At 42.0% G+C, this 25,809-nt stretch overlaps 1 protein-coding gene across 6 annotated transcripts in view; it reads right to left on the bottom strand.

The window, feature by feature from the left end:
• fam184ab (family with sequence similarity 184 member Ab) overlaps positions 1 to 25,809 on the bottom strand; it is a 164,644-nt gene that overhangs the window by 2,205 nt on the left and 136,630 nt on the right. For 2 of the 6 annotated variants that reach the window (XR_004551216.2, XR_004551217.2), the window contains exons 19-22: positions 11,779 to 11,896; positions 11,524 to 11,556; positions 9,688 to 9,792; positions 6,231 to 6,470 (exon numbers count right to left, since the gene is read on the bottom strand). Coding sequence is in view for 3 of the 6 variants with exons in the window: in XM_034076383.2 (XP_033932274.1) it covers positions 6,294 to 6,470; positions 9,688 to 9,792; positions 11,524 to 11,556; positions 11,779 to 11,896 (433 nt within the window). In the remaining 3 variants the exon portion in view is untranslated. Of the gene's footprint in view, positions 1 to 6,003; positions 6,471 to 9,687; positions 9,793 to 11,523; positions 11,557 to 11,778; positions 11,897 to 25,809 lie in introns of those variants that run through there. The other 4 variants (XM_034076385.1, XM_034076383.2, XR_004551218.2 and 1 more) reach the window with 4 other exon arrangements.

The raw sequence follows: 25,809 nt of genomic DNA, 5'->3' as shown, positions 1-25,809 counted from the left end.
GTGAGAGAGAGGTGTGTGTGTGAGAGAGTGTGTGAGAGAGAGTGTGTGTGAGAGATTGTGTGTGTGTGAGAGAGATTGTGTGTGTGTGAGAGATTGTGTGTGTGTGAGAGAGATTGTGTGTGTGTGAGAGAGATGTGTGTGTGTGTGTGTGTGAGAGAGATTGTGTGTGTGTGAGAGAGATTGTGTGTGTGTGTGTGTGTGTGTGTGAGAGATTGTGTGTGTGCAAAGATACTTTCCACCAACCATCATTAAAGTATTTAAACTATATATTTGTTGACGGTAAAATGTCGGTCACTGGCGAGCGACCGAGTGAATCTGCAGCGACTTCCTGTTCGCTGCTCGGGGGAAACTTGTTGTTCCTTAAAAGAGTTTGCATCTATCAAAACAAACACCTTCCTCTTCTCCTTAATTGGCTTCTCCTTTTTACAAACAGTCCCATAACCCCGGGCGATATCTCGTTTTTTAGGAGGGGCGGGGGGGGGGTTCTTCTTTGTTTATGTTGTTTCTGCTGGAAGGCGTCAATTACTTTGGAAAAGGCCTCCCGCATGACAAAGCGTGTTTGCACAGAGCATCCCGTAATTCAGACTCAGAGGATTCTGGGTTTCATCCATAAAATATTAATTTGCACACGAGATTCCTCATATTAAGTCAAACCTGTAGCTTTCTTTCATTACCTTGTGATAATGATCATTTTTTGCTGTCTTTTAATGCAACTTCATGCTAAGTGGTTACAATCTTAGACCCCAGTTACACGGGAACGTTTGCGTTTTCAAAAAAGTCTTCCGTTCACACGCATTCGGCTCAATTAACGTGTCCGTTCCCACGAGACCGCTCGACCCGCTGGAAACGCTGTAGTACATATGCCAGGCCTGTAAGTGGCGCTGCTGCTGCCACAAAATACACCAAAAGCAGCGAAGAAGGCCCCGGAGCATGGTTGCCATGGTTGCCCTTCTGTTTATTCTCCGCGGTGGACGGCGTGTGCTCATACTTGCCAACCTTGAGACCTCAGAAATCGGGAGCATTTCCGCGGGGGGGGGGGGCTGTATTAGATTAACATTAACATGCTTATTGTAGTGATAAGTGCACTGCCTCGCGGCCTGTAGCACCATGCTTGATGGAGCATGTGTGGGCTGGACCTGTATTTTAGGAGAGGAGGGAGCAGAGGGTCGTGTTGTCGATCCTTGTTTAGTTTTCTGTGACTATCTTCCTCACCCTCTCAGACTTTGAGTTGCGCGCGCTGCTAAAGATACGCGCTACCATGGAAACCAAACAATGGTGTAGCTGTATTAAAGTCCGAGTGGAAACAGTCCTGAGTAAATCTGATTTGGTCAGAAATGCGGAAGAAATATAACCCTGGGAGAGGGCAGTGACATCGGGAGTCTCCCGCGAAAATAGGGAGGGTTGGCAAGTATGCTGTGCTCCTGCTGTACATCTCTCCGGTGGTCCACCGGCAGATGAAGAACACCCACCTCTCCGCCTCTTCCAAGGGACGCGGGGACGGCGCGGCAGACTTTCTGTTAAAACATTTGTTTACGGGTTGTTGCGGTGCGTAAACATTCCCGTGTAGATGGAGTCTGAGTGTCTGAGCAAGATAACATGACTCCTTATTGACCCATGAGGGGGAGTCGGGCCATGACCAGTGTTCATATCTTTTAAAAGAATATATACAGGAAACACCAAGATGTCTACAGTATAGAACAATAATAATCTGAAGGAAAAAAGTGTCCTTTTCACTGTGTATGTGCATTAAGAGGTAGTAAAAATAATATTCATCCATCAAATATGATTTTCTTCAATTGTTTATGTACAGATATAGAGATTATGACGATGTGCAAAGAGAGGAGAGATGAAGGGAATGGAAATGGCAGCAGTGATGTTTTGATGTTGGTTGCTTTGAAGGATACAGGGAGAGAGGACATGATAAAAGAGATTGGATGAAATGATAAATGCAGATCAGAGGAAGAGAGAAGGAGGAAGGAGAACACCAGAGCAGAGGAGGTGAGGATGTGATGTAAGGAGGCAGCTAAATCCTTCACTTAAAAGCAAAAACAACCAAAAGCACATTACTATCCTTCAATGTGTGTGTCTGGCCCAACAGTCCCGTCATGATCAGCAAAGGAACCAAGTGTTCTTTGCTGTCTTTTGATAAAAGAGAATCTGAGTCGAACATGGAGAAAGGTTGTTGTGTTTACATGCACCAGGAACACGTGCACTGCTTCTGTCAGAGTGACGGTGAGGAGGCTCAGTAGCAGCTCAGAGGATTTAGTGTAGTTTTGACATTTTAATTTTATTTTACTTTTCAAAGAGAATTTGATTTAGGTAAGTTTCATTTTCTTTTTTCAGCTATCATGTCTATAAGTAAAGAAGCAGGTTGCCATATATATATATATATACACAAAATACATGTTTAACCTTCACATTACTTTAGTCTAAAGTGAAGCCATTTAAATTCCTATTGTTCAATGAGAGGACTGAAATTCATGCCGTCACTTTTATGTTGGTAGAGATGTGTTTTATCGAAAAAAGTTAAAATATAATTATTTTTTTTTAAAACAATATCGTTTTTATTTTCAGTTTCAAGCTAAAGTAAATCTTTAATTTGCAGTTTTAGTATAGTATCAACAATAACCCTATTCTAATGACTAAGGTCTCTGTTCCTGGTGGGACGCATGTTAACATTTGACTCAGCGTGTTGTCTAATACAAGTCATGAAGATAGGAATACTTTCATAAACACTCCAAGGACCCGGTGGTTTAAAGGGGAGCGGCTGCTCAGAGGGTCAGTCTGACTCCAAAGGGTCGTCAGTGCGTGGAGCGAGAGACACATCGTTTAATGGAGTCTGCAAACATTTCAGAGCACACCTATAATATCTGACCTCATACTGTCATGGTCTGTGTGTGTGTGTGTGTGTGTGTGTGTGTGTGTGTGTGTGTGTGTGTGTGTGTGTTGCTCCTGCCTTCCCGTAATAACAGGTTAGTCCCAAAGCTTTTGCGTAGCAGCCACCTCATCTCATACTTTACATAAACGCAGCTCAAACATGCAGCAAGAAAGAGTCAAAGTAACCAAAACATGCTCTCACACACACACACACACACACACACACACACACACACACACACACACACACACACACACACACACACACACACACACACACACACACACACACACACACACACACACACACACACACACACACACACACACACACACACACACACACACACACACACACACACACACACACACACACACACACTCTAGTAAGCAACAAGAGAAGCATTTATGGACCACAGAGTCGAGAAGTAAAAGCTGCTTTTCAAAATAAAACACCACACACACAGAGGGGACAGTCCATGAGAGCAAGAGACAATATCTACTTCAGATTTTGTATTTATTTTGAAAAAAAAAATCCCATTTCCAGTTGAAGAGAAAAAGTGCCGCACATGCTGAAATTCCGATGAAGATGAGAGGATGAAGACAACGTATAAAAGCCACACAGATATTTACAGCAAGTTTGATAACTTCCTGAACAGAGGAGGGAAACCTGCAGCATGCACACGGAAACATGACGGACTGGAGAGGACACAAATCAAAACAACATCTAAATGATAACAACATGCCCCTTTTGCATTCCAAGGCCATTCTCTGAAGCTCCGTCGGGACTCGTGCTAACGTCCGAGTATAATGATTATTTTATCTCTTTTAGTCAAGACCTGTGACGTCTCTTAGTATTGTCCTTTAATCTGAAAGGAGTTTCAGTCGGTCACGAGTCTGCTTCAATAGCAATCGTCACGCTAAGTGGCTACGAAACACTGAAACAGGATATGTGAGAAAAGTAATAATAGTTTCTTAAGCTGTTGAGCCCCTCAGGCTCGAAAAGGACATTCCCAGAACAAATGACCATAACTTCACTTCTAAAAGGGGAACATTAATAATCTTTTTTCTCAAAGCAATGATAGACCTGTGAGTTGGATGTAGAAGAGTCAGAATCAATATAGATTTTTTTTATTTTAAAGTAAATTCAGATTGAACATAGTAAAAAAAATTAAATTATTGCGTCCGTCCGTAACAGCTGAGGTGAGCATATCTCCGTGTTGTGCTACCTAAAGCTACGTTGTGTGTCGTCTGTATTTGCTTCCCCTGTCGCGAGTTCTGATCGCTCAGTGATGATACGTATACTTCTATAATCTGTGGAATCTCAGCATGTTAGCTAAGCTTGTTTGTGCAGATCCGATAAGTATATCGATCGATTTATACCTAGAGTTTTGTGCTAAGTGGGTTAGCATGTTTTCGCTCAGGGTTCATTTAGACCAGGGGTGTCAAACTCAAGGCCCGGGGGCCAAATCCGGCCCGCGACCTAATTTGATGTGGCCCGCAAGAGCTTGCAAAGAACATAATATACAATACAATTGGTGTAATTGTTGAATATTTACTTTCAATTATTTGCCCTAGATTTCTGCTTTCAGACGTAGTTATCTAGGAAGATATTACCAGAACTGATAATAATACAATGCAGGGCCAACAATGTAATAGAATACATTATTTCATATATATTATGTATTTACATATGTATATTTATATATAATTAAAATTACAACCAGCCCTTTGAGTGCAACCATAATGCTGATGTGGCCCGGGATGAAATTGAGTTTGACACCCCTGATTTAGACCTTTCTTGTGAGACTTGTGTTTTGTTTCGGTAAAAATAGTTCGTATCATCAGTTAGCTGAGTTTCTTCCCGTTAGGAGGGTATGACGCATTCATAGTTTTTTTTATATTAAGAAGCCCTGAGACACAGTGTCGTGAAAAAAAAAAAAAAAAAGCCCCGCCGGCGGGGTCTTTGGGGCTTAACAGGTTTTAAGCTGTGCTAATGTTAGCATGTCCAGCTAACCACCTTCAAAGTAAAGCCCCCGAGACATTGAAAGCTACATTTTTACTTAGGGTTAAAATTGACATTTAAAAAAAGCTTGTTCATGCCGATTGAATCCACTGAGTAGTATTTATCTTAATGCAACCATATCAGAGTCAAGGCTAACGTTAAGCTTCTTCTGCTTCTGTATTTGGCATCGTGCCTCTCTGTCTTTATCTGTGTTCTTTAAGCCCTTTGATTCTTGCTACATGGGTCCGTTACTTATTTGTCAAAAATATTTGTATTTCTCCTTCATGTGTTTTTGCAAAGCTCCTTGAGTTGCCATTGAGTTTATGAAAATGTGCGATATATAAAAATACTTGCTTTGGTTTAATTAGCGTCAGTTTTAACGCGGAAGTTGAAGAGTTTTTTCTTTCTACTTCTGACTCAAATCAATATTACTATAACTGATAATTTGAGAATGAATATCTGCCATCGTTTTGGGGTGTAGTTCAACTTTTACAGCAGCAGAAAGCTACACAGGCGTAGCATTACAAATGAAGGAGCTAACGATTAGCGGTCGGTCAGTTACAACACATTAGCTCTTCGGTTCTGACTCTCTGCCGCTCGAGATGACAATGACTTCATGCTCCTTATGGTTTATGGCAGGAAGGAATGAAAATGTAAACCTCCAGATATTGTCCCACTGTTTCTTTTTTTAAATCAGAAACAACAAAGATCTGGTGGTTTTTTCTTCAAATCTGAGGCACAAAAGGCCCAAAGTACAGGTTTTACATTCAAAGTCAGACCCACTCATTTAAAGTGCTTTAAAGGTCCCCTATTGTGCTGTTTTTCATTACTTTAGTACAGGTCTCAGAGATATACAGAACATGTCTCTGAAGTGTTTGGCTCCAAACCCCAAACAGATCATTGCAGCATTACCCATAATCCCCTCTGTTTCAGCCCTGTTTCCAAAGTGCTGATTCTCTGTCTGTTACTTTAGATGAAAATAAGGAGCCCCTCCCCACGCCCCTCTGAGAGAGATTTGGTTACAAAGAAGTCAATGGAGCTCTAGAGGAGATTCAGGTGATAAGGGGGGGGGGGGGGGGGTAACCTTGGTTACACAAGCCAAAACATCGTTATGACATCATAAAGTGGCCAAAATCTGATCAGCTGATTTTCAGACAGGTTTTTATAGAAATGGATCAAAAAGAGAGAGAATCTTTGTTCCTGAAACGTTCAGAGTCTCTTTCCACAGAGGGGACACATGTTGATGTAGAAGAGACATGAAAAAGTGGGTTTAGCATAATAGGTGAACTTTAATCTTTTACATCTACAGTTAAACGGAGGTCTGTGATTGGATGGTGGAGGGTCTCACCTCATGAATTTCTTGGGTTCGGTGGGAGGGGTCGGCGGGGGAAGAGGTTTGTTGGAGTTGAGTTCAAGGTGGTGGAGGGGGGAGTTGGGGAGGGGCTCTAGGCGGCCGGGCTGGGCTGGGGGGGGGGGGCGGAGGATGGGGGGGCTGCGGCCCACTTCCTGAACCCGCCGCCTCCAGAGCCCTGACACTAGGAGAGCTGCTGAATCTGCTGCCTGCCGCCTTTTCATTCTTTTTCTTTTGCTACACAGACAAAAAAAAGAAAAAAGGAGGGGCACGGGGGTCATAAAAGGGAAGTTTGAAAAGGAAATAATAATAAAAGGTTATAGTCCGTTTGCCAGATCATAGAGTGCAAGTGTGAACGAGGAAATGTTGAGTTCCACAAAGTTTCATGTTGGAAATGTAGAGTACGGCTCTATAGAAATGCAGCATGCGCACTTGCATCTTTAGAACTGCTTATAATCTGTCATCAATGTTGTGTTTTATATATTTCAAGTGTGTTGTTTTAACTATAATGAATTTTTACTCTCTAAAGTGTCTTTGAGTGTCTTGAAAAGCACTCTATAAATAAAATGCATTATTATTATTATATGTTGGGCGATTTGCACAAATAGCGTAAATTGCATGAATTATTAGCCGATGCAGACAACAGTTTAGAATAAATTGGTCGATTTGGACAATTTTGGAGTGGTTTTGTAAGTTCTTGAGGATGCTGAATCCAGTTCTGACATTTTCAGGTTCAGAAATGGCAGTTTTAACCAGAAAGTGGCCATATGGGTACTCCTGGTGGGCTGAATTTGAGGAATTTCGGGTCCTTTTTAAAGTTTCGGGAAACCAAAACTGCCATTTACTATCCTGATAATGTCAGAAATGTATTCAGCATCTTCAATAACCTCAAACAACACCACAATTATCCAAATCCTTCAAGTCATTTTTGCTATTGTCTGCATAGGCTAATTAATGCCGATTAATGAAACGTATGCTAATTGTGCAAATTGCCTGTGAGCATCGTGCAGTTTCTATGTGTTGGGGATCCGTACTATACATTTCTAACATAAACCTACGTGGTACTCAACATTTCCAGGTTCACCCTGCTGGCAAGTAGACTATAAGGAGAAATGGAGGGAAAAGGGGGGGGGAATGGAGTGCTAGAGGTCGTATCATCCAGCAGCGTGCTAACTGGATCCTATTTATCGAAAGCAGAGAGAATCTGAAGACGGACATGGCTCAGTCTGAAAGCAGCTCGCAGCAGAATGGAGGTTCAGATGAGGAGAGATGTGTCAGAAGCAGAAAACATCTCACACTAACAAAATGGCTTGGAAAGCAAAGGAGAGCTGGAGATAAAAGTCAGAGCGGGACACGGTGAACAAAGGACACGTATACACACATGTGGGAGAAACACATGTAACAGGGAAACATAAATACTGGAGGATATAGAACCTGGGGGTGGGCTCCACACATGTATACTCGTCATGCAGCGGGACCATTCGACTCAAACACACTGGGGAGATTCACTTTTTGTTTGCTTGCCGGCAACATATTCTCATTCTGCATGAGCACACCAACAGGCTTGGTCATTTTCCATCACGTCCATTCCACTTAAACCAACATAGATACATAGGAAATTGCATAAAGTGATCACAGTTATAGGTAAAAAAGGTGGTTGAGGTAAGCTTATGGTGCACACATGCAGTGTTCATTAAGCCTTTAAATAAAGAATAAAAACAATACATTTTATGATTTAATGTATCCTAGACGTTGACAGCTTATTTAAAAACATGTAGAAATCCACTGAAAACACCGCCGAGCTGTTGCTAAGTATCTCATTAGTACTGTTTTACAACATAGCTAATAATAATTTGGTAATTTGATAAGTTAGCCAACCCTTTTACATGTTTTCCACAGCACTCTACTACTTGAAGTCTAACATTTGAAGCCTTTAAAGCAGGGGTTCTCAACGTTTTGATGAGTGAGGGCCAATTTAGGTACCCAATATTGGATTGAGGGCCGCCCGAGAAAAAACGGAACACAAAATAATTCCAAAACAAATCCTTTCTTTATTGTACTAACCAATTATACAGTATACATTAAGAACTTGCAGAGGACACAACGTTGGATTATCTACAGACAGTGACTAGCTAAAATCGCTAGCTAAAATCGCTAGCTTAACCGGAACTCGCGAGATGCCTAGTTGCCATGCAACCAGTAGTCAAGCAAGCTTTCCACAAGCTGTCATTCATAATTTAGGAATGACAACCCAGGGGGCGCAGTTTTACCATTCTTAAATTCCATTCTAATTCTTACTAGATACAACCATGGAGGATTAAAATATAACGCATGCATTTCAGCGTGTCACATTAACTATCGCGGGCCGCCAGGAACATTTCTGAGGGCCGCCATTGGCCCGCGGGCCGCACTTTGAGAACCCCTGCTTTAAAGGATCCGCGATAAAACCCTGAATGAACATAAACATGTCAATTAGGTGGAAATCTACACGAGGAAATACGGAATAATCCCCTTAAGCACTTTGATCACTTTGAGCAGTTTCCTAGTGAATCTATTGTATATATTTGGAGCTGCATTGAATTTAAATCACTTTAACTCGTAGCTTGCTGTGAAGAAATGAGACCTCGGTTTTTACTACCGTTATCCTCCAGATTTTTTTTCCCTGTAACGCTGCCGTTTCCTTTGCACTAAAGGAATACACTTTTGTAATTCCCTCGCCTCTTTCACAATCTGCTACTTGCTGTAAACTCTGAAAATGTTCACTGCAACATCATACATGTGTCTTTTACTGTAAAACAATGTCCATTTATGTTGTTTTCTATCTAGTTCCTGCTCGGTCCGACCTCAAAACGGTCCGATTCATGACCGGAAATTGCAATAACATTTGAAAAGTAGTGCTCATGACTTATGGCTGTTCCAAAGCAACAGTACCTCAGTGACCGTCAGTACTGATTGATCCTGTGTTGGACAATGTGTATGTGTGAGTATGTAGGTGTGTATATGTATGTGTGCATATATGTATATCTGTGTATGTATATGTGTATATGTCAATCAACAGGTAAAGCCGATTAATAATACTAATAACATCAATAATAATGCATACAAATTATAATTATTGCATATTATAGATTATAAATAAATCATTTAGGGACAAGGGGGTGAGATTAAATAAGTTATACTTCTTCTCACTCCTTTTCGAACACTAGATGTGGCACTGTTCATGTTGCTAATGCTGTTGTTGTAAATGTATTTTTTTGTTTTGATTTCTCTTACCTGACTATGCACTGCAACATTTGTTTTGTTTTTGTAATTATTTATTTTACTTGTTCGAAATAAATCAATCAATCCTGTGAGGGCTCAGCAGTGATGGAGGTGAGATGGGATGCAGTGGATATCATCTTTGCGGTAAAAAGGCTCCTCCCTGTGTGTGGCGAGTCTCAGAGTCAGCGCCTACCTTAATGAGCGGGTTGATCACTCCTACGTTGGGACTGGCGTTGAACACTTTGTTGAAGTTCGTCTCCCTGTTGACGAGTTCCAGCTGGTAGTACTTCTTATCGTCCTGGAGGAGAAATAAACAACAACATGTTATCTGAAGGGAGACTCAGAGGACTCCAAACTGTCAAAAACAAAAACAAAATCCCATGCCACTGCACCTGAAAGTAAGAAAGAACCAGGAGACCCTGCAGGCAAAACCATGTTTTCATGCTCTGGTCAATTTGAAAAGTTTGGGCTTTTTTTGTTTACATAACAAGGTTTCAGATTTGTGGGGGAAAAACATCCTAAATTCACTATTATTATTTCCATCTGGATATGTGTGGTTTCTCCTGAACTCACTGAAAGTATGCTTTGGATAAGCGGTTCCCAACCTGTGGGCCGCAGCCCCCTAGTGGTCCGCGAAGGCATTGCAAGTGGGCCGCCAAATAATTTGCAAAACATTATCATTTGTGTGGAAACATTTCATTATTAACATTTTTTTTTTTGTAACCTCTTTTGCTTTCTCTTTCTTGATCCTCCTTAGCAACGGTCATTACAGTCCTTGACTGTTAAACTGGAGTAACAACGCGTCACATGTTCTGAATTGACCAATCAGAACACTATTTAGCCTCCGTATTGTGATTGAATCATAGACTGTATATATAAATGGACGTAGTGTCCGTGACGTCACCCATAGGATTCTGCAGAGTTGCAGAGAAGCCTAAAGTAGGCGGAGTCGGCCACTAACGGCTCGACAGGCACGTCAGAGTCTAACTCCCGCCTGCTCCAGCCTGATCCAAATAAGGGCAAAGAGGCGGAACCTCCAAAAGCCATAAGATAAGTCCGATATTTAAATGAAGAATACTCCACCAGGCACCAACACAACAAACACGTCCGGGTTCAAGTTGTGTTCCCGGGATCAGCCCAGCAGTTGAGCCCCTGTAGCATCCTGGAGCTTACTGAGCTAACGGAGCTGCTAGCAGAGAGACAGAAAGCTAGAAGCAGCACTCACTGCAGAGACCTGTCACTCAAGATGACCACGCCCTAATTTATGCAAACACGTTAAGACCTAATATAACTAAAAGGGTTGCGTTCTAAAACAATTCACCGCCCACACGGTAGTCATGAAGGGGGAATCTAACTATACAGAGAATATGTTTTTTTTAACCACGATGTTTATTTCTGCTGTAAATTTGGGCATTTTAACATGGGGATCTATGGAAATTGCTCCCTTCTGCAGACTGCTCCTACTGGCCACTAGATGAACTGCAGTTTGAGGCACTTCCTTATTGGCCTCCCGGCTCTGCCCCAGAGTTTGCCGCTTGGGTTGAATGTGGGCCACGGACATTTTTTAGATTCTTAAGTGGACCCTGAGCTGAAAAAGGTTGGGAACCGCTGCTTTAGATAATGCCTATTTTTACTTATTTAAACATTTCAGGGATTTTATGCAAACATACAAACACTGATGTCTGTTATCAACTGGGGAAGTTTGAGGGTGATATTGATTAGTCCAATTTTAACCATGAAGTGTCTTTCAAAATGTATGTGATCATACAATACATATCTTTAAAGGAGGTTTTCTCAACATGAGTATATATATAGAACAATACTCTGAAGCTTTGTTACACATGGCCTTGTTTATATACCATTCACAGCCTGATTGATATCATTATTTTACTGAATACAAGGTGAAATAGTTTTTTCTTTTTGGCTTTTGACAGTATTTTATGATGTATAGATGACACAAAGATATATCCAAAATATATACACTTCAAAAACCTTTAATTTTTAACATGTCAAGAAAAAGAAACACAACCTTTGAACCTGGCTTTATCCAATGTTCAGATTTCTGTAATGCAAAATATATGCAAATTGGCACAGATTAATAAGAGAATGCCTCATTTGCATATTTAAACATAACATTTCAGTAACTTTAATACAAGAAAACTATCTGTATGTAAGTTAGTGGGGAAGTTACATCATAATATCAATTAGATACAATCTTTACCCTATTCACAGTAGTTTACGGTATTTATCATACACATGTATTACCTGGTCAGCAGTTACCTACCACCAGTTTCTTGACGAGGGATTCCCTCTCTGACACCATGTCCTTCAGCTCGGCGATGACCTGCAGATCTTCATGACGACTCTCTCTGTTCCTGAACTTATCCTCCGTTCCCTCCAGCCTGAGACACACACAAATACAAAAACAGACGTGAATACTCTAAGGGAAGTGGTGATGTAACTCCTTAAGTACAACTTTGAGGTACATCTAGTTGACTTCCCTATGACAACATTGAAACCATGTGTCTTCAAACGTATTAATATTAAATGTTTATGAAGAACCAGAGAATATATTTGTCACACTCCCAGGTTTATGTCACGGTTTTAGTGTTGTCTGTTCATTCTGTGTTTTGTCTGGTCCTCCTCCTTGTCGTTAGTTTCCCTGGTGTGTCTGATTGTGTCCACCTGTTGCCCTTGTGTTTCTCCTCCCCTGCCCAGCTGTGTCTTGTCCTTTGATTACCCTTCTGTGTATTTAGTCTTCCCCTGTGTCCCATGTCGGTGCATTGTTGGTCTCTCCTGTCTCCCTCCATGTTGGTCACGGTCAGTTTGGTGTATTCTTGCTACCTTGTACTATCAATGTTTTTGATTCATGCCATGTTTTTTTGTTTTTCAGCTTTTAAATAAAGCTCGCTTTTGTCTATAACCTTTACCCTTTTGTAGTCTGCATTTGGGTCCTACCTTTTCCCGCGAATCCGTGACAGTGATTCTAACAATATTGGCCTGTATGTGTACTTCTTAAGCTAAATAAACACTTAACAATCCTCCTAGATATGCTGGAAAATGCATCATCACAGGGCTTTATGTCTGAAGAACTCATGAAAGTTTATAGAGAAATGTCTTTTCAACAAATAAGCAACAACGATTACTATTCAACATTATGTCAGGGAGTTAAAATAAGTAAAACGGTAAGCTTTAGACCCCATTTACACGCGAACGTATACGAAGCCGGGCCTGTCAGTGGCGCTGTACTTTCGCCACAAAATACACCAAAAGCAGTGAAGAAGATCCCCGAGCATGGTTGCCATGGTTTCCCTCCTGTTTATGCTCCGCGGTGGATTTAGCAACATGTAGTTCATGTAATTCTCCATGTCCACTTGTTGCTGATGGTTGTGGTAGAGGAGCTGTAGATTTTGCACTAACATCTGTAGCATGGTCAGTAGCTACCTCGTGTGAACGAACCGGCTATACGCGAGAGAAAGGTAGCAGATACAACCGTTTGCGTTCCCGTGTAAACAGCACCTTAAACATCTACAGCACTAAAATGCAACATATTAATGCAGAAGTCATTTTAATTACAACAAAGCATAAATGTAATAATGGAGCGTGGGAGGGAAACTGCCTATCGTTTGGGTTTTAGCCCTTGCAGACCATTTACATGCACACAAACATATATAACACACTACAGGAGAGGGATAACCCCAAAGGGCCTCTTTAAGAGAAGGATCTGAATACGTTTCCCACCACTACACCAATTATTAAGTAGTGAAAATGCAAGGCAACGCTCCTCCTGAGGGGGAAGATGAAGGTTAGGAGTGCAGTGTAAAATATGGAACATCAAGTATCAATTACACATCAAAAGGGCCAGGTGTAAGAGGCCAAGTTGTTTCATCAGCTTTTGATAAAAACAGTAATTGTCCCCGCTCTCTTCCCTTTCTGTTTCTCATCACCAAAAACAAGGCTTTTGTTCGTTCAAATAAAAAAAGCACTTCCTCCGGAGGTTGTTTTTGTTCTGCGAGTAAAAAAACCGAACTGTTATGATGGATTTTTGTTATTTTCCATCCGGTCCCCTCGGAGAAATCACCACTTGTGTAAAACCTCTGATTCATTGCACCTTCGCAACACATGCTAAAGATCGCTGAGCAGAATGGCCATTAGCCGGGGTTTGAAGCGAAAAACAATCACTCACCGCTGCTGGAAGATCACTCGTGTTGGGGAGATTGTTATGCAGAAGCTTCTGAACGCCTCCCTTTGGTCACAGCAGCGTCTAGGTAGGGACCCATGCAGCTCGAAAAGTAACTTTGTATCCAGTCATTTGAATAAAATCAACGCGAAAGATATGATGTAATCACTAGTCGTCCACTTCTTTACTATACATCTCAGGCTCCAGTATGTCCAAAACTGTGCAGCTCGGGTCCTCACACACACAAAGCCGTGGCAGCACATCACTCCCACCCTCATCCACCTCCACTGGTTGCCGGTCAAGTTCCGCATAACTTATAAAGTCCTCCTCCTGACCTACAAGTCCCTCCATGCCCTTGCCCCCCAGTACCTATCGGACATCCTCCACCCACATGCCCCACCCCGGAACCTGCGGTCTTCAGACTCTGGCCTGCTCACCACCCCCCGCACCAAACTGAGAACCTTCGGGGACAGAGCCTTACATTACATTACATTACATTGCATTTAGCTGACGCTTTTATCCAAAGCGACTTACAATAAGTGCATTCGACCAGGAAGACACAACCTTGAAGAAAACAGAATCATAAAGTACATCAGGTTTCAAAGAGCCAAACATTTCAAGTGCTGCTCAACTGGCTTTAGATAAGCCAGTCCTTTGTTAGTATATAAGTGCTTTGTTAGCAGTTCTTTGTTAGTCATTCTATCGCTCGAAGTGGAGTCGAAAGAGATGAGTTTTCAGTCTGCGCCGGAAGGTGTGTAAGCTTTCTGACGTCCTGATTTCAATGGGGAGCCTTCAGTGTGGCAGCCCCCACCCTCTGGAACGCTCTCCCTGCGGAGATTCGCAACATCCCCACACTGGACGCCTTCAAAGGGCCCTCAAGTCCCATCTGTTCATCAAGGCTTTCGGCCCTTAAATCGATCTGTTGTTTCGTCTGTCTGACCTTTGTTTTGTTTCGTTTGTGCTTGCCCTATTCCTGTAAAGCGACCTTGGGTCCCTTGAAAGGCGCTATAGAAATCTCAGTTATTATTATTATTATTGTTGTTTCAACATTATCATTTGAAACATACATTATTCATCAGTTTGAGGGATCTATCCACTCATAAAACTGCACGTTATAGCTGTGGTCAAAATGTAATTATAAATGTGAAGATTGCTATTTTTAAAGCATTACTTAAAGAGCCTGTGACAGAATTTCAATAACTATTCATTTTGCCATTATTCCTTATATTCACTGCATCATTTAAGTCCAGATTTCAACGGAAATCCTCGATCCCTCGCGTTCGAAGAGCCTGTGACAGCCGCCCAACAATGCAATGAAATATTGGGCTACGAGTAATCTCGAGCAGTCAGCTTAAAAAAGAAGGTGCGATACCGTTGACAGTTTACGTGGGCTGGGCCGGTACCGAAGTGGGCCGGTCGGATAAGTCACGAGCACATCCCCCGCTCCCCCCGTTGACAATTTACTAGCGGTACCGAAGTGGGCCGGTCGAGAGTCCCGGGATGATTTTTAGTCCCAGTCCACCACTGGCTACATGACCGTATTATCGCCCATATTGACGCACATAATTCCTAAACTTCTAACAGATACAACATAAACCGATCCTTCAGCCTCATATGAGCTCTCAGACACGTTCAACATTAAACATCGCTGTCTGAGCTCGCTGCTGTGTGCGCCGTCGTGCGTTTCCATGGCGATGCTGGGATCCTGAACGGTGCAGCTGGAGCTCTTGGCCCGCCACACATAATGGATTTGAAGAATCCCCAAGAAGATCCAGAATATGGTCAACATTGAAGGCAGATTAATGGTTATCGAAGTACAAATATCCAAAATCAGTTCAGTAACGGTTTCAAGGGGACAACATTTACTAAAATGTATGGGTTTGGGTGATGGGGGAAACCCGTGTCACAGGCTCTTTAAAGGTGGGGTAGGTAAGTTTCAGAAACCGGGTCGAGATACACTTTTTGTTATATTCCATGGAATGCTCTTAACGTCCCGATAGCAATGAATATCTGAAGTGCTTTGACAAAAAATCCATAAAAACATCAGTGGAAGCCGTGGCGCGGTAAAAAGCACGACCAATCATCTGAGCCGGCTAAAGTAACTGGATGGCCTACCTGCCTGTCAGCCTTCCATCGGGGCACACACTTCTCTCGTGCCCTCATTGGTCATGCGCGCGTTTGTGTGTGTTGGGGGAGGGGCTCTGTGAGGAAGGGGCAGATTTGTTCCGGCTGTGTATTTTCAAATTCTAGCGATCTCCAAACTTACCTACCCCACCTTTAAGCTGCCATTATAAGAAATGAACAATGACTGAAATAATTCATGAGGGAAATGTAGAAATCAAAGCCTTGATTATCAAATAAATGAGCATGTAATTATGATAATAAAGAATTAATAAATACAAAAAAATCTAGTTTATTTCCCAATTTATTTATTTTCTGTGTTTATTTATTTATTAATTAACTATAATGTCAGCTTGAGTCCTTCGTGGTTTTCCACCAACTAAGATGCAAACAAAAAAACATCTCAAGCGTCTTCAGTGTCAGTAAAATACACATTTCTATGAAACAGCCACTGACTTTGCGAACACGTGCTTTTAGTTTTTCTTCAGAGTTGTTGATCGAGCATATTTCGCCGTTTCACCGACCCTCAATGTGACAGTGATCCAAACAGCCTTTCACTTCCCACGCGGCCGCAGCGCGAGGTGTTCTGTGGCCTTTAGACTCGGTGTGAAGTCGCACTTTGGAAAAGGCCGAGCATCGTGGCAGCTTGTCGTCTCGATTAAACCTCGCTCCCTCCCAGGACTGTCCGCTCCTCACTCACACTGATACACACTGATCTGCACTTTCATCAGATATACTGCCCGTTCAGCGCGTTCACCCGGCTCCTCCAAAGGCTCTTTTGCTGCTCAGGCAGTGTCTGTGTCGGCGGAGTGTTCCGAACAAAGAGAAGAGACGACGCCGGTTCAATTACGGTGCTGAGTTTCTTTCACCATAACTTGAATCATTGAAGTACGTTAAAGGTCTACATCAACATGTGTCCCCTCTTCTTCATGTCTCTTCTACATCAACATGTGTCCCCTCTTCTCCATGTCTCTTCTACATCAACATGTGTCCCCTCTTCTTCATGTCTCTTCTACATCAACATGTGTCCCCTCTTCTCCATGTCTCTTCTACATCAACATGTGTCCCCTCTTCTTCATGTCTCTTCTACATCAACATGTGTCCCCTCTTCTCCATGTCTCTTCCACATCAATTTTATTTATCCTTTATTTATCCAGGAATGTCCCATTGAGATACAAGATCTCTTCTTCCAGGGAGTCCTGAAGAACATGTGTCCCCTCTTCTTCATGTCTCTTCTACATCAACATGTGTCCCCTCTTCTTCATGTCTCTTCTACATCAACATGTGTCCCCTCTTCTCCATGTCTCTTCTACATCAACATGTGTCCCCTCTTCTTCATGTCTCTTCTACATCAACATGTGTCCCCTCTTCTTCATGTCTCTTCTATATCAACATGTGTCCCCTCTTCTTCATCAACATGTGTCCCCTCTTCTTCATGTCTCTTCTACATCAACATGTGTCCCTTCTTCTTCATGTCTCTTCTATATCAACATGTGTCCCCTCTTCTACATCAACATGTGTCCCCTCTTCTACATCAACATGTGTCCCCTCTTCTTCATGTCTCTTCTACATCAACATGTGTCCCTTCTTCTTCATGTCTCTTCTACATCAACATGTGTCCCCTCTTCTTCATGTCTCTTCTACATCAACATGTGTCCCCTCTTCTCCATGTCTCTTCTACATCAACATGTGTCCCCTCTTCTTCATGTCTCTTCTACATCAACATGTGTCCCCTCTTCTTCATGTCTCTCCTACATCAACATGTGTCCCCTCTTCTTCATGTCTCTTCTACATCAACATGTGTCCCCTCTTCTTCATGTCTCTTCTACATCAACATGTGTCCCCTCTTCTTCATGTCTCTTCTACATCAACATGTGTCCCCTCTTCTTCATGTCTCTCCTACATCAACATGTGTCCCCTCTTCTTCATGTCTCTTCTACATCAACATGTGTCCCCTCTTCTTCATGTCTCTTCTACATCAACATGTGTCCCCTCTTCTTCATGTCTCTTCTACATCAACATGTGTCCCCTCTTCTCCATGTCTCTTCTACATCAACATGTGTCCCCTCTTCTTCATGTCTCTTCTACATCAACATGTGTCCCCTCTTCTTCATGTCTCTCCTACATCAACATGTGTCCCCTCTTCTTCATGTCTCTTCTACATCAACATGTGTCCCCTCTTCTTCATGTCTCTTCTACATCAACATGTGTCCCCTCTTCTCATGTCTCTTCTACATCAACATGTGTCCCCTCTTCATGTCTCTACATCAACATGTGTCCCCTCTTCTCATGTCTCTTCTACATCAACATGTGTCCCCTCTTCTTCATGTCTCCTCTACATCAACATGTGTCCCCTCTTCTTCATGTCTCCTCTACATCAACATGTGTCCCCTCTTCTCCATGTCTCTTCTACATCAACATGTGTCCCCTCTTCTTCATGTCTCTTCTACATCAACATGTGTCCCCTCTTCTCCATGTCTCTTCTACATCAACATGTGTCCCCTCTGTGGAAAGAGACTCTGAAAGTTTCAGGAACAAAGATTTTCTCTCTTTTTGATCCATTTCTATAAAAACCTGTCTGAAAACGAGCTGATCAGATTTTGGCCACTTTATGATGTCATAACGATGTGTTGTCTTGGTAACCATTAGCCAATCAGTTACCAAGGTAACCCCCCCCCTTATCACCTGAATCTCCTCCTAGAGCACCATTGAGTTCTTTGTAACCAAATGTCTCTCAGAGGGGCGTGGGGAGGGGCTCCTTATTTTCATCTGAAGTAACAGACAGAGATCCACTTCTGAAGTTTGAATCTAAGTGTCCTTAAAACTCTTCGTCATGATTGACAGCTGGATCTGAAGCTATAAAAAGGGACATTTGTTGGTAAACGGCACAAAATGGAGGCGAAACAATGATTATCTTTTACAGTGGGTTCATGCTTTAACGCATACTCACTTTTCTTCCCTGGTATTTATTTATATGTATCTCTTCGTATTAGCTGGTTGAACTGCGTTTGAGTCTCCGAAGCACACTGACGCAAAGTGTTCGGTGTCCAGCTATTTTACGGATGACTGCCCGACATCAGCAGCCCTTCAGTGGGCAGGAAGACCTCTGAGTGTCAGCGAGGCTACGGTCACGTGGAGAGAATACTTCCAGGGTTTGGAAAAATGCTCCTTCTGCAATACACAAACTCAAGATCTTTCCAAGTATCTTTGTCTAATGTCTAAACAGAATATGTCTCTACTCCTGATATAGGAATCTGGGTGGGACCCTCGATAACAACCTGTCCTTCACTGCAAACATCGCTGCTGCAGAAACACGCTTCACAGCATCAGGAGGATGCGTCCCCAGCTGACCCAGGAAGCCACGCAGGTTCTGGTCCAGGCTCTCGTCACCTCACACCTAGACTACTGCAGCTCCCTCCTGGCTGGTCTACCTGCATGAGCCATCCGACCTGCAGCTCATCCAGAATGCAGCGCCTCGTCTGGTCTTCAACCTTCCTACATGTTCCCACACCACTCCGCTCCTCCGCTCCCTCCACTGGCTTCCGGTAACTGCTAGAATCCACTTCAAGACACTAGCGTACCATGCTGCGAATGGATCTGGCCCTTCCTACATCCAGGACATGGTTAAACCGTACACCCCAGCACGTGCACTCCGCTCTGCATCAGCCAAACGACTCGCTGCACCCTCGCTGCGAGGGGGACCCAAGTTCCCATCGGCAGAAACACGTGGGTTTGCTATCCTGGCTCCAAGATGGTGGAATGAGCTCCCATTGACATCAGGACGGCAGAAAGCTTACACACCTTCCAGACTGAAAACTCATCTCTTCCGACTCCACCTCGAGCGATAGAATTACTAACAAAGCACTTATATACACTAACAAAGGACTGGCTTACCTAAAGCCAGTTGAGTAGCACTTGAAATGTTTGGCTCTTTGAAACCTGATGTTCTTATATCTGTTTTCTTCAAGTTTGTATTTTGTTGGTCGAACGCACTTACTGTAAGTCGCTTTGGATAAAAGCGTCAGCTAAATGCAATGTGATGTAATAAGACACAGTAACTTCAGAAGTGACACTGCAGTGAGATACCAGGTCTTGTTTTTAGACGATACATCATCGTGTTCAGTCAAACAATCTTATTTTGAGTTGTACTTTTTTACATATTTATTAGAAAACCACCAACTAACATCAGAAAACAGAAAACTGTTGAGCATTTGCAGTTTTAAAATATAATTCAAAATGTGTTCTTCCAGCTAATTTCAAGATCTGATTTATCTAAATATCCCGTCTTATTTCAAGACATCTTACCAAGCACATGTTCACTTGTTCTTTTGGCAGATTTTGTACTTATTTCAAGTGAAAACAGCTTGTTTTCATTCTTGTTTAACTTGTTTTTGTAGCAGCATTTTTTCCAGTGTGTTGCTTTGGATTTATAGAATAGAATATATCTTTATTGTCATGATACAAATACTCTCACTGCAGTAACAAATAGACACAAATAAATAGTGGTAAAAGCAGAGGTAGTAGCGATGACAGTGCAATGAGATAAAATTCAATGTTCACACTTATAAAAACGTATACATGTAGTGTATTTCTAATTTCACAAAGGGGTATAGTAACCAAAGGATGAAAGTAAAATAGCCATATATCTCTAAATGGTTATGCAGACCATCAAACTGTTTACTTCATTATGTTATGCAAGCGGAGGACATCCACATCCGTCCTCTGCCTGGTTCGGCTGATAAGAGACACTTGGACGCACACTCCTGCAAGCCGCACCAAGATGTGGCTTTTCTGGAAGCAGTTTTTAAGTGAAGGTTGTGTCCTCGATAAGACGGCGATTTGGAGTCTGAAAGGCTCTGGACTTTATAACCACCAGACACAGACATGGACTGATGTCAAAAGGAAGTGTTGGGTAAGTGCTCTGGTTATCTTCACTCCCTTCTGCTCGTGTCTTTGAAATCGTTTTCTCTCGTCGCCGCCGCTGCGCTGCTCTGGACTTCATGTTATATTCCTTTCAGAAATCATTCTCCTTTATTGCAAAGAACACACATCATAACGGCAAAGACCGATAGATGTGAAACAATGAGTATAGCAAGCTCAGCTATCTAATATAACAAACTAATGGATCCAGTTTCCAAATTAAACTTCAACAAACTTAATTATGTTAATTGATAACTTACATACATCATGAAACTCCACGTAGTAACTGTTGGAAATAATTAAAACAGCAACGACAAACGGTCGAAACATGTCTTGAACATAGCCATGACTTGTCTTTCCCTTTAAAGAGGCCCTGTAGATATACAGTACATCTCTATTGGCTAGCGCTCCAACACATTGTACGTGATAGGCTAAGGGGCGGGACATCTCTAAGCAGTTGGCCAATCACAACAGAGACGGCCAGCTAACCAATCAGAGCGGACTGGGCTCTGGTTTCAGACAGAGGGTGAAAAGAGGTGCAGCAGCACAGGCAGTATGAGAGAAATACATTCACTACATACTGATATACACCTGAACATCATCAGCAGGAGAGGACTCTTTAAAGTAGAGACACTACATACTGATATACACCTGAACATCATCAGCAGGAGAGGACTCTTTAAAGTAGAGACACTACATACTGATATACACCTGAACATCAGCAGGAGAGGACTCTTTAAAGTAGAGACACTACATACTGATATACACCTGAACATCAGCAGGAGAGGACTCTTTAAAGTAGAGACACTACATACTGATATACACCTGAACATCAGCAGGAGAGGACTCTTTAAAGTAGAGACTCTACATACTGATATACACCTGAACATCAGCAGGAGAGGACTCTTTAAAGTAGAGACACTACATACTGATATACACCTGAACATCAGCAGGAGAGGACTCTTTAAAGTAGAGACACTACATACTGATATACACCTGAACACCAGCAGGAGAGGACTCTTTAAAGTAGAGACACTACATACTGATATACACCTGAACATCAGCAGGAGAGGACTCTTTAAAGTAGAGACACTACATACTGATATACACCTGAACATCAGCAGGAGAGGACTCTTTAAAGTAGAGACACGACATACTGATATACACCTGAACATCAGCAGGAGAGGACTCTTTAAAGTAGAGACACGACATACTGATATACACCTGAACATCAGCAGGAGAGGACTCTTTAAAGTAGAGACACTACATACTGATATACACCTGAACATCAGCAGGAGAGGACTCTTTAAAGTAGAGACACTACATACTGATATACACCTGAACATCAGCAGGAGAGGACTCTTTAAAGTAGAGACACTACATACTGATATACACCTGAACATCAGCAGGAGAGGACTCTTTAAAGTAGAGACACTACATACTGATATACACCTGAACATCAGCAGGAGAGGACTCTTTAAAGTAGAGACACTACATACTGATATACACCTGAACATCAGCAGGAGAGGACTCTTTAAAGTAGAGACACTACATACTGATATACACCTGAACATCAGCAGGAGAGGACTCTTTAAAGTAGAGACACTACATACTGATATACACCTGAACATCAGCAGGAGAGGACTCTTTAAAGTAGAGACACTACATACTGATATACACCTGAACATCAGCAGGAGAGGACTCTTTAAAGTAGAGACACTACATACTGATATACACCTGAACATCAGCAGGAGAGGACTCTTTAAAGTAGAGACACTACATACTGATATACACCTGAACATCAGCAGGAGAGGACTCTTTAAAGTAGAGACACTACATACTGATATACACCTGAACATCAGCAGGAGAGGACTCTTTAAAGTAGAGACACTACATACTGATATACACCTGAACACCAGCAGGAGAGGACTCTTTAAAGTAGAGACACTACATACTGATATACACCTGAACATCAGCAGGAGAGGACTCTTTAAAGTAGAGACACTACATACTGATATACACCTGAACATCAGCAGGAGAGGACTCTTTAAAGTAGAGACACTACATACTGATATACACCTGAACATCAGCAGGAGAGGACTCTTTAAAGTAGAGACACGACATACTGATATACACCTGAACATCAGCAGGAGAGGACTTTTTAAAGTAGAGACACTACATACTGATATACACCTGAACATCAGCAGGAGAGGACTCTTTAAAGTAGAGACACTACATACTGATATACACCTGAACATCAGCAGGAGAGGACTCTTTAAAGTAGAGACACTACATACTGATATACACCTGAACATCAGCAGGAGAGGACTCTTTAAAGTAGAGACTCTACATACTGATATACACCTGAACATCAGCAGGAGAGGACTCTTTAAAGTAGAGACACTACATACTGATATACACCTGAACATCAGCAGGAGAGGACTCTTTAAAGTAGAGACACTACATACTGATATACACCTGCACATCAGCAGGAGAGGACTCTTTAAAGTAGAGACACTACATACTGATATACACCTGAACATCAGCAGGAGAGGACTCTTTAAAGTAGAGACACTACATACTGATATACACCTGAACATCAGCAGGAGAGGACTCTTTAAAGTAGAGACACTACATACTGATATACACCTGAACATCAGCAGGAGAGGACTCTTTAAAGTAGAGACACTACATACTGATATACACCTGAACATCAGCAGGAGAGAACTCTTTAAAGTAGAGACACTACATACTGATATACACCTGAACATCAGCAGGAGAGGACTCTTTAAAGTAGAGACACTACATACTGATATACACCTGAACATCAGCAGGAGAGGACTCTTTAAAGTAGAGACACTACATACTGATATACACCTGAACATCAGCAGGAGAGGACTCTTTAAAGTAGAGACACTACATACTGATATACACCTGAACATCAGCAGGAGAGGACTCTTTAAAGTAGAGACACTACATACTGATATACACCTGAACATCAGCAGGAGAGGACTCTTTAAAGTAGAGACACTACATACTGATATACACCTGAACATCAGCAGGAGAGGACTCTTTAAAGTAGAGACACTACATACTGATATACACCTGAACATCAGCAGGAGAGGACTCTTTAAAGTAGAGACACTACATACTGATATACACTTGAACATCAGCAGGAGAGGACTCTTTAAAGTAGAGACACTACATACTGATATACACCTGAACATCAGCAGGAGAGGACTCTTTAAAGTAGAGACACTACATACTGATATACACCTGAACATCAGCAGGAGAGGACTCTTTAAAGTAGAGACTCTACATACTGATATACACCTAACATCAGCAGGAGAGGACTCTTTAAAGTAGAGACACTACATACTGATATACACCTGAACATCAGCAGGAGAGGACTCTTTAAAGTAGAGACACTACATACTGATATACACCTGAACATCAGCAGGAGAGGACTCTTTAAAGTAGAGATACTACATACTGATATACACCTGAACATCAGCAGGAGAGGACTCTTTAAAGTAGAGACACTACATACTGATATACACCTGAACATCAGCAGGAGAGGACTCTTTAAAGTAGAGACACGACATACTGATATACACCTGAACATCAGCAGGAGAGGACTCTTTAAAGTAGAGACACGACATACTGATATACACCTGAACATCAGCAGGAGAGGACTCTTTAAAGTAGAGACACTACATACTGATATACACCTGAACATCAGCAGGAGAGGACTCTTTAAAGTAGAGACACTACATACTGATATACACCTGAACATCAGCAGGAGAGGACTCTTTAAAGTAGAGACACTACATACTGATATACACCTGAACATCAGCAGGAGAGGACTCTTTAAAGTAGAGACACTACATACTGATATACACCTGAACATCAGCAGGAGAGGACTCTTTAAAGTAGAGACACTACATACTGATATACACCTGAACATCAGCAGGAGAGGACTCTTTAAAGTAGAGACACTACATACTGATATACACCTGAACATCAGCAGGAGAGGACTCTTTAAAGTAGAGACACTACATACTGATATACACCTGAACATCAGCAGGAGAGGACTCTTTAAAGTAGAGACACTACATACTGATATACACCTGAACATCAGCAGGAGAGGACTCTTTAAAGTAGAGACACTACATACTGATATACACCTGAACATCAGCAGGAGAGGACTCTTTAAAGTAGAGACACTACATACTGATATACACCTGAACATCAGCAGGAGAGGACTCTTTAAAGTAGAGACACTACATACTGATATACACCTGAACACCAGCAGGAGAGGACTCTTTAAAGTAGAGACACTACATACTGATATACACCTGAACATCAGCAGGAGAGGACTCTTTAAAGTAGAGACACTACATACTGATATACACCTGAACATCAGGCAGGAGAGGACTCTTTAAAGTAGAGACACTACATACTGATATACACCTGAACATCAGCAGGAGAGGACTCTTTAAAGTAGAGACACGACATACTGATATACACCTGAACATCAGCAGGAGAGGACTTTTTAAAGTAGAGACACGACATACTGATATACACCTGAACATCAGCAGGAGAGGACTCTTTAAAGTAGAGACACTACATACTGATATACACCTGAACATCAGCAGGAGAGGACTCTTTAAAGTAGAGACACTACATACTGATATACACCTGAACATCAGCAGGAGAGGACTCTTTAAAGTAGAGACTCTACATACTGATATACACCTGAACATCAGCAGGAGAGGACTCTTTAAAGTAGAGACACTACATACTGATATACACCTGAACATCAGCAGGAGAGGACTCTTTAAAGTAGAGACACTACATACTGATATACACCTGCACATCAGCAGGAGAGGACTCTTTAAAGTAGAGACACTACATACTGATATACACCTGAACATCAGCAGGAGAGGACTCTTTAAAGTAGAGACACTACATACTGATATACACCTGAACATCAGCAGGAGAGGACTCTTTAAAGTAGAGACACTACATACTGATATACACCTGAACATCAGCAGGAGAGGACTCTTTAAAGTAGAGACACTACATACTGAT

The sequence above is a fragment of the Pseudochaenichthys georgianus genome, chromosome 24 (assembly GCF_902827115.2).
Source record: "Pseudochaenichthys georgianus chromosome 24, fPseGeo1.2, whole genome shotgun sequence".
Lineage (NCBI taxonomy): Eukaryota > Metazoa > Chordata > Actinopteri > Perciformes > Channichthyidae > Pseudochaenichthys > Pseudochaenichthys georgianus.
This window is presented reverse-complemented; position numbering and strand designations above follow the sequence as displayed.